The sequence below is a fragment of the Aptenodytes forsteri genome, unplaced genomic scaffold (assembly GCF_000699145.1).
Source record: "Aptenodytes forsteri isolate BGI_AS27 unplaced genomic scaffold, ASM69914v1 Scaffold34, whole genome shotgun sequence".
In the NCBI taxonomy this organism is placed as follows: domain Eukaryota; kingdom Metazoa; phylum Chordata; class Aves; order Sphenisciformes; family Spheniscidae; genus Aptenodytes; species Aptenodytes forsteri.
In genome coordinates this window covers 409,133-418,535 of record NW_008795038.1, presented here as the reverse complement: position 1 = coordinate 418,535, position 9,403 = coordinate 409,133, and the positions used below count along the sequence as shown (strand labels likewise).

Here is a 9,403-nt window from a genome sequence, read left to right as displayed (position 1 = left end):
CCGGCCCCGAGCACCGCCCCGGCCGCGGCTCCGAGCGGGCGCCTTCCTCTTCCCGGGGCCGCCCCGGCCCCCGCAACCTGCCCCGCCGCCGCTCGAGTGCTGCTGCTGGCCGGAGCTTAAGCAAAAGCCGGTGGGAGAGCGGGGCCCGGGCGGCCCCTCCGGCCTGAAAGTCAAGGCTGCAGCCGGACTCTAAACCCCTAGGGCCAGGCCAGGTCAGCAGGGGCAGGGAAACTGATGAGCCTGCCTTCTGCAGCGAAGGAGAAATGTAAAAAGGAAGAAAAAAAAATTTACAATGCTACATCTTTAATAAATATTACACCTTACACATGTTTATTTTAGTTATTCACTTACAAAGCCTGCAGCCTCTAGAAGAACAGATGGTTATATGTATTTTGTCCACGTCCCTGTCAGCCTTCCTGCGAGCCGAGCCTGGATTCCAAGCACTGACTGAGCCACTGGAGAGCCCTTTGGTGCTGAGGATGTTCTTGCTGGATCTGGTGGACAACGGCGTTAATGGTACGGAGCCGGTCCTGCAGTTTCTGCTGCTCGTTTCTCCAGGCTTGTTCAGTGCGGTACAGGGGAGTGTACTTCCCTTCCCTCAGCGCCTGCAGATGCTTCTGGCGTGTCTGGTAGGCCACAATCTCCAAAAGGTTCTGAGAAAAGCAACAGCGGAAATTGCTTTGACAGCAGACTACACAGAGAAAAGAACTAAGAAAATGACGTGATTCGTGTCACAGGTACTGTAACCATCATATTTTGAAGGGCTCCTTAAGGAGGATACTGCTATGAAGTCCCCATTATAACACCCAAACAGCATCCCCATTCTGAGTGCTGTAGAGGTACCGTCATGTCACAGAATTCCATAAATCAGAGAAATACCCGCGCATGCAAGGCAACCCTTGCCAGGACAGAGTTTCACCAACTTAAAAACTTCATAGGAGGTCATTCAAGACCTTGAGCTGGCTCTCAAATTTGTAATGTGAGTAGCCAGCTAACACTCACAAAGGATAGTTGTTACTAGGTATTTTCAAGACACAAACGATGTCCTTCAGGCTGACGTTTCCAGGTGAATGCTGCCTCACTAAGGGTGCAACTGCAGCATCAACTCAGGACCACTATGAGCCCTCAAAACGTGCTCAGTTAACTTAAAGTGTTGCTAAAAATTACATGCCAAGCACGCCCAGTTTGAGATGGTGGCAAGACAAAGAGACAGGGAGCTGGCAACAGAAGAACGCAGCAGGTTCTGGTTTTGGCTCGCCTGCTGCAAGGAAGCGGATGTGCTCACCCATCGTTTCTTGTTCCGGAGACATTCTGCGTCTGAACGGAGGCCATCGGACTCAGCCTGCAGTCTGCACAATTCTTGCTGCTTTTCCAAGAAGGTGGCACTAAGGGAGGCTTGGGTGCTCTCCAGCTCCAGGATAGTTTTGTTGCAATCTTGAGCATTCTAGTAAATGGAAGAGAAGGAAATGGCAGATTCTGGTTCTTTAGTTCACCTGCATTCCCGGCCATCTTCCCAGAACTCTTCTGTTGTTTTTGTTTTTTTTAAATGAGTTTCTAAAGCCTGCCCCCTGTGCAGTGCTGTACCCGTGCAGGGTCTGTGTACTGACACCCCATGTGCCTGTGCTAAGTGCGCACTGATGCTCGTTACAAGGCAAATACAGGCTACGTGAACTCCTGCAGCCCTGCTTTACTTGCTCACCTTCTGGGTTTCGCTTATCTTCTTTCTCAGCTCCTGTTTCCTGCGGTGGAAGTCGCTCTTGGTGATATGTTTCTTATCTGTTTTGTTCTGACCCTCTCCACGAATCGCTATCGCCTCTCTACGAGAAACAGATGCCTCCATATCACGAATCATCTTCTCCTGCTGCTTCATCAGCCGGCCATAGCGGACCTGCCATTTGTCAAGATATAAAATAGGCTGAAAATAACAAATGGTTACAAACGGCACCTAACTGAAGTCTTTTGTGTGGCGCACCCCATCAACATAAACCAGAGACACGTGACACGTAAGCCTCGGCAAGCCAAATTTGCCCTAAATCCAAACGTAGTTTTCCCTGTGTGGATCTGGAAGGCAGAGGGCTGGATTATCAATTTGTCTAAAGTAATCTTCAAAATGTTTCACTGGAACTCATTAGCAATAGCAAAAGCAGAAGAGCAGAAGTATCCCGAGAATGAAAGAGAAGAGTTGCTTTGCCAGAAAATAGAAGACTTCCCTAACCAGTGATTAAGATGATGCAATATTTAGTAATCAACATTTCTTTGCTTATAAATTGGGGTCACAGAATAAGGTGGCAGACATGTTACACTTTAAATAGATTTCTCAGGTGTATCTAGATTCTGCTGCAGCCTATTACGTAGCATGCACAAGGAACGCATAAAGTGCATGCATGCTGGACGTATTCAATTCAGTCTAGCTGCAGGGCGGTAAGATTTCCAATACCGCTATGGCCTTGAAGATGCTACTTCTCCAGCCTGTTTCTCATCTCCTGCCTTATGTTTCAGCAGCTCCACAGCTGAATACGTTGTGTGCAGCTTCCCCTCCTCAGTCCTCTTTCCCTGTGGCTTACTTGCATCCTATGAATCTCTGTTCTCATGGCTTGGATTTCGCCTTGTCCTGTCTCAGAATCCACCGCTGCACGCATCTCTCTTGTCAGCTGGATCTTTTTCTCCCATAGCATGATTTGATGCCTTCAATGACAGAAAGGGAAAGAGTGCCTTTGTAAACAACAGAGAAGATGCTCTCCCTGTGCATCAGTGGCAGCACACTCCCAAGATCGATTCTGAACACAGAGCTGAATGGTTTGGCAGAAACTAAGAATTTCCATACAGGATATATAAAAGGGCAGCAACAGAGCAGCATGAAATCAGAGAGGAAGCCCTGCAATTTAGAAAATGGCATGATGACTGTAAAAACAAGTAAGCCCAGACTGACAGGGGGCTGAAGGATGCCAATTAATTGTCCAGTGCAGCACATTCGCTCTGAGTTACTGGCAGAGGAGATAGCATGCAGAGTCTTCCCATACAGATCTCGGCAACATCCAGCACAAGCATGCTGGAATCGTTAAAGCCAACATCCTCTCAGCTCTTGCTGGTTCCAGAGACGGCTAAGGCACCTTTCAGTTTCTGCGTTTCAAAAATTCATTAAACTCCTTTCATCTTCCGCAAGGACAGAAGCACATTTGCTGTTGCTGGTTCAGTTTGATGACTGGAGAAGAAAGGTAACATGGACACACACACGAAAGTTCAAAGACTGTGGCACAAAGCAAAGAACCTCTCTGGTACCTACTCTGCTTCCACCAGGCTGTTCAGGAGTCTTTCCTTCTCCTCGGTCAATTGACTGTGCTTCTCCTGCATCTCAACTGATTCTTTTTCTGCTGCCTAGAGTTGAGAAGCATAAACCAATACAACATTGTCAGACTGAGAAAAATTTACAGGATCACCGTTTGCCTCTGAACTGCATGGGAGGTTGAGACCTGGAAATGAGATGTCAAGCCTCTGTACCTTGAGAGAGCGTACAAACTCGTTCTCTGTGATAATGTTGCCATATTGCAGCTCCTCAAAACTGTTGTTGTTCTTGTTGATCAACACATTCAACTTTATCAAGTCATTTGACATGTTTCTCATGTGACGTTCGATGTCTTTCTGTTCTTTTGTTTCCTGCTGAATTTCATCTACAAGTGAACAGAAGAAAGTCTTAAAATTCCCAGGAGCACTGGGTTGAATGCAAGCAAGGTGTGACAAACTGCTACTAGGCCAGACAACACTGCATGCGGAGCCACCTGTGTCCCACATACCCAGCCAAAACCTTTTTCATCAAGCCCAAAAATCAAATAAGGTTTTGAAGGAGACTACTGTGGAAAAGAGCTGGGTTTGGCCAAGGAAAGTGCTATCATTGGTGGGGACACTTACCTACCAACTACTTGCAAACTTTATTTAAGAAGTGTAACACGTGACATGGTCACTTAGGGTTCGACTGTGTCAGTTAAGACAGCAGGATCAATTGTTATAGGAAATAACGACATGCAAAACAGCAGAAGGTGCCTGGCTCTCAGCCCCCGAGAATAGTACTGGGGTCATTTGCATTATTGTTCACACATATATAGGAGCACTGAGGGCATTCTTTGGTGAAGGTCTAGCATTACCTGTCTGTAAGCATTCGCTCCTTTTTTTGTCCATTCATGGATGAACATTTTAAGAAAGAATTGGGGAATGACTTACTTTCAGTGCGTACTTTCTTCTGCTGCATTATTGTGATCTGTTTCTTTAACATATCCAAGGAGGCTATTTGTTCCTCTCGTTCGTGTGTTAACTTCACCAGCTCTTTCTGCAGATTGAGCCAGTACTTCTGTAGTGTCATCACCTCAGAATTATATTCTTCTATCTGCTTGGTCAGCTTGTTGATCTCAATTTCCAGTGGTCCCAATTCTTGCCCCTGTACGAGGGCAAAGTTTGAGATTAATCAGGCGGAAGCTGCTGGACCACTTGTTTATAGCATCATTGCAGAAGGCCGGTCCAACTGCTGAGATGCCTACTAAATACTTCAACTATACTGTTATTTTGTCAGTTAGTTACCTTCTGCCTCCATTTCCCATGAGTTGGATGGGACTAATAACTCCTGACCTCACAGGAATAAATGCAACAGAAGCCCAAAAGGTTCTCAGACTCTGTGGCGAGAGGGCCTCCTAAGTTCTCACAACAGGCACATCTGGACATTCAAAAGTTTACGAAGCATATGCCACAGTAATCATTTTTGCATTGGTATCCATAAAGGTCTTACAGCTCACAGTGCTAGGGACAGATCTGGGCATCATCTGAACGGGGACAACCATCAAGCGACTTAAGTCACTCCGCCTGTTCCATTCTCCCCTTGTCAGCCTTCGCAGATTTTATAATGAGATCCTATTTACTCCCAGAGCATTGATGTCATTCAACATTTTCATCAGGTGTAGACAACTCCCTGCAGAAATCCAGGCTAGACACACCCTCATTTCACAATTCCCTAATGCCAGCTCCTCTTCGCATGCATTAAGAACTGTCTGACAAATGTAAACATGTACATTAACTAGTGCAGCTTTTAAATCACAATACTGATGCCTAAAAGTTTTAACTATCCAGCACTTATGCAGTTACATCTATCAAGGGCATCTGTGGTCACCACAAAGAATAAAATCAAGTTTGGGATTGAAACGTAAACGTACATACCCCCTGCTGAGAAAGAATCATCTCCAACCTCTTGTTGTACTGGCTGATGACCCCTTGCTTGTTCTCAATCAGGAGACTGCACTTCACAATCTCACTTTCCCTGCAGCTGATCAGATCATGGATATTTTTTATTTCCTTGTCCAGCTCACAAAGTGTTTTTTGGAGAATTGTCAGCCTGCAGTTGGTATGAGTTGCATTCAGAATAACCTGGGCCATATCATTCTCAACCTTGGAAAAATGCAGCTCCTAGGAATATCAACAGACAGGAAACAAATTACTGCCACCAACAGCAACTCATTGATTTGTAATGCCTACTTATCAAAGCACAGGAATCAGGGGATTTAGATTCTACTCCCAGGTCTGTGCTACAAGCCGTAAGCAAGCTACTTACCCTCTCTGTACCTTTGTTTCTCCATCTATTGACAGGAGATAGCAATATTTACCTCTGCCATAAGGCTGTTGAAAAGCATTAAGGAGCCTAAACATCCCAAAACCCTTTAAGAGACCACACTCATCACTTCTGCAATTATCTTCCCTGCCCAGATGTCTCTAGTTACCTGGTTAACAGTAGTAGGACATTACTATATTGTACCTTCTCCACCATGCCTGACAAACGCATCCCTCACCTAACGACGACTGTACTAGCCAGAAAGTGTGGGTATGCCTTTTGTTTGAGTGCAGTATGAATGCAGCCAGGTAACATTCAAGAGCCCGTCTGCTACTTCTGCGCAGCCTGGACCACACTGCGAGAGGTTGCAATTTGGTCTTTTCCAAGTTCATAGTCTCTGCACTATATTCTACTGTGCAACACAGATGCTAATAGGAGTCAATGCAGAGTATCCACTTGTTTGTGTATCTGTTGGAAAGGGGGGTGGAGGGGCCTTTCTCACAATGAAAGCCAACCCTGGAAGTCTTCTAGTTACTTAAGATATGCACCTGATTTAAGAAACCCAGGGGCAGGCTGAAGTAACCCATGGAAATACAGAGGTGTGAGCGTGTTGTGTTAGTGCCAGCCCACACAATAGGATAAATACTATGCTGAATCTTCTAGTTTTTCCTATCTGTACCAGTTACACACTCCCAAAGAGAGCAACTTATCATTCCATGAAGAACTGTGAGTCCAGTTTGACTGTTCCTTGGACTGTAATCCTTATTTGGAAACTGAGAGTATGCCTGTATCACATCCCGCGATGCAATATAGAGATGTAAGTTAGTTTAATGTGGAGTATAGAAGTACCACATATCCACTGTCTTCCTGCAATACATAGGAACTTGAACCACTTTATAGTAAACACTTCCAGGATTCATCATTCTGCCCCATTTTTTAAGAACAGAAAGAATAGTATGTTATGTGTCAGGCCTTTTTGGCCAAACTCTCTCACGTACACAAGAATCCTGCAATAAGATCACTGGAAGAACTAAATTGAAGTTGCAAACCCAGCAGAGCTTCAATTGCAGACCTGAAAACCAAAATGGAGACACTGACAAAACACACTTGAGAAACACTGCTTTAGGCTGTTTCCTTCCCCTGCCCTCCCAGACAGAATAGAGACCATACCAGATCGGTTTTTCTCCTATGAAGTTTTGCAACCAGCTGTGAGAAGTGCTTTGTGACTTTGCTGGACATCATCTGGTCCTGAAGCTTTGCCATGATTTCATTCTCCATCTGCTCTTTGGCATCAGTCCCTTTCTCTATATCCTTACTGACGGACAGCAATTCATTCAGACGAGCAGCTTGATCCTAAAAGGTAGGGAAGACAGAGACAGGATCACTACAACTGTTTGGGGAAGGGGATTAAATACCTGTGTCCAATTCAAAAGGATTCTTCTTCCAAGTAACTCTTCTCACCATCTTGGTCCTGTTGAGGGCCTGCTCTGTCTCATGGAGAATGCGAGTATAGGTGCCAGACTCAACCTTCAAGGCCTCCTGCCTTGAAAGGCACTGGGCAATCAGTTTCTTTGTCGTGCTGGCATCGTTCTGTGAACGGCTCAGGATGGTGATAAGCGACTCATTCTTCTCCTCCTCCTTCCTGATCGACTTTCTACAGCCATGGATGTCCATTTCTAGGGACTTGAGGTCATGTCTGTACTTGCTGGAGAGGCAAAGAGGATGGAAAATCATCACAGGGATTGATTCATGTGCTGAACGGTCATCTACAAATTCCTCTTTTCAAACACGCTATTGCAGCAACAACTGACCAAGGAGGAAGATCTTTATAAAGACTAGTCTGCTGTGACAGTACAGAGCCACCAGAATATGGGTAGAGACATTAAGATTTAAAAGGAAATGTATGTAGGAAAATTAATTTTTTCTTTCAGTCCTGTCCCCACCCCCCCATTCTTACCAGGGTGCCACCATATAAAAGCGTATTGTGTGTTCTCAGAGAATCAGTCAGGCTTTAAGACTCCAGACCAAATAAACACTTCCTTTGGCAACAATAGGTTGGTTTTCCTGAAGATTTCTGGAGGCATCACAAAATCCTAACCAAAAGTGATAGATAAATCTTTCTTGCTGTCTAGCTCTTTGGATTGGGAGATGTTGCAAAGGTGAAGGAACTCTTTTAAAGGAATAAAATATGAATAGAAAAACTCTAAACAGCTTTAAAAACCCCACACATTCTGAGGGAGAGTTGTGTTTTGGATAAAGAAAATAGTAACAAAGAACTGTACTTCTTATCCCTTAACCTTATTATGTCCTTTAGAGCAGCAAACTTGTTCTGTCTGACACGTCCTGCACATACAGTAGTAAACTTGACAGAAGACATACTGCCCCTTTTAAAATCCCTCCTGTCCAAATTATTTGAGGTCTCTCCTAGGACCGTTTTCAGATACCATACCTCAGCAATTCTTGTGTGGCAATATAGGCCTCATCTCTCTGCTTCATTCCAGCCAAGCTGCTATTCCAGTGGTTCATCAATCGCTTTTTCTCCATGTTAATAGCCTGTACCTCCGTACAAGCCTAGGGAAGAGAGAGTTGGTAGACAGGATGAATCTATACTGTGCTGAAAAACCAAACTCATGTTACAATGCAGTTTTTTTCTTCTGTTCATAATATGCTTCAATATGTGTCTGGTTTATTGTCACACCAGACCACAAAGCATAGGTCTGCAAGAAAAAAAAAACATGCTGAGAAGGTGGGGCAGGAAGTGATTTACAGGCAATTCTTAAGGGGGGGGAAAAGAAAAAAGTCTTCATTCCTGCAAACAGGAACGAACCATACAGCTCTGGCCTAGATTGTACATACCACGCGAGCATGAGCCAAAGCGGTCAGTCCTTCCAGAGGGAACTATTAACCAGAAGTGAAAAAAGCACCCTCCTACCTCATTTACTGCTTGCCGAGTTACTTTCGTGTCCTCTGCCTGGGCCACAAACTGAGCTTCAAACAGAGCAATCTGTTCCTGTAGTTCGTAGGCTTTTCTTGTTAAGCGGTCTACTAGAAGATCCTAAAGAATCAGAGCCAAACAGTTCAGGAGGAGCAATATCATCTCAGTCTTAACCAACGATATTCTACAAGAATAACATAGGCTAGAAAAGGGATTAAACTGGCAATTGGATTAGATTTGATTCCTACTGAAACTTTTCCATTCATATACAAATGACTCATGAATGTGACAACTTTCAAGAGAATGAGACCCTCTTTGCTGATTTTTTATTTTTCCATTTGCAGTAGTAAATTGATACTTCAGATCTGAAGCAGCATTCATTCCTGTCAGCATGGATTATATTGTGCCACCTCTCCAGCAGCTGGGAATCTTAATACTTTATGTTTTAAAATCCTTTGTTAAAAAACACCTACATCTATTTGATTTCAACTGCTTGCATGCAATTCTGCATTAATAATAATCGGTCTGTCCTGCTGCAAGCAGAGGGCAGCAGAGGGAGCTCCAGCACACCAACCGACTCTCTTCATTTTCAAAGTACGCTTTTCATTGTGAAACTTATTGTGACTCCAAATAATTCTCGAGACTTGAACATATGATACTTCTTCACTAAATCTAAAAGCAGCAAACTTTTTAGCAGGGCCTGTTGCGACAGGACAAGGGGGAATGGCTTTAAACTAAAGGGGGGTAGATTTAGACTAGATATAAGGAAGAATTTTTTACACCTGAGGGTGGTGAAACACTGGCCCAGGTTGCCCAGAGAGGTGGTGGATGCCCCATCCCTGGAAACATTCCAGGTCAGGTTGGACGGGGCTCTGAGCAAC

General features: G+C 44.6%; 2 protein-coding genes across 2 annotated transcripts in view; both read right to left on the bottom strand.

Annotated features, from left to right (window-relative positions):
• GAA (glucosidase alpha, acid) overlaps positions 1-328 on the bottom strand; it is a 9,323-nt gene extending 8,995 nt beyond the window's left edge. The window contains exon 1 of the mRNA XM_009276823.1: positions 320-328. Coding sequence (XP_009275098.1) covers positions 320-328 — 9 coding nt within the window. The remainder of the gene's footprint in view (positions 1-319) is intronic.
• Positions 329-368: 40 nt separating this feature from the next.
• Positions 369-9,403, bottom strand: part of CCDC40 (coiled-coil domain containing 40) — a 13,542-nt gene continuing 4,507 nt past the window's right edge. Inside the window, exons 8-19 of the mRNA XM_009276821.2 lie at positions 8,520-8,642; positions 8,037-8,158; positions 7,049-7,292; positions 6,758-6,940; positions 5,200-5,445; positions 4,216-4,429; positions 3,499-3,668; positions 3,284-3,375; positions 2,565-2,685; positions 1,700-1,888; positions 1,286-1,444; positions 369-653 (exon numbers count right to left, since the gene is read on the bottom strand). Of these exons, the coding sequence (XP_009275096.2) occupies positions 408-653; positions 1,286-1,444; positions 1,700-1,888; positions 2,565-2,685; positions 3,284-3,375; positions 3,499-3,668; positions 4,216-4,429; positions 5,200-5,445; positions 6,758-6,940; positions 7,049-7,292; positions 8,037-8,158; positions 8,520-8,642 (2,109 nt within the window). The 3' untranslated portion in view covers positions 369-407. The remainder of the gene's footprint in view (positions 654-1,285; positions 1,445-1,699; positions 1,889-2,564; positions 2,686-3,283; positions 3,376-3,498; positions 3,669-4,215; positions 4,430-5,199; positions 5,446-6,757; positions 6,941-7,048; positions 7,293-8,036; positions 8,159-8,519; positions 8,643-9,403) is intronic.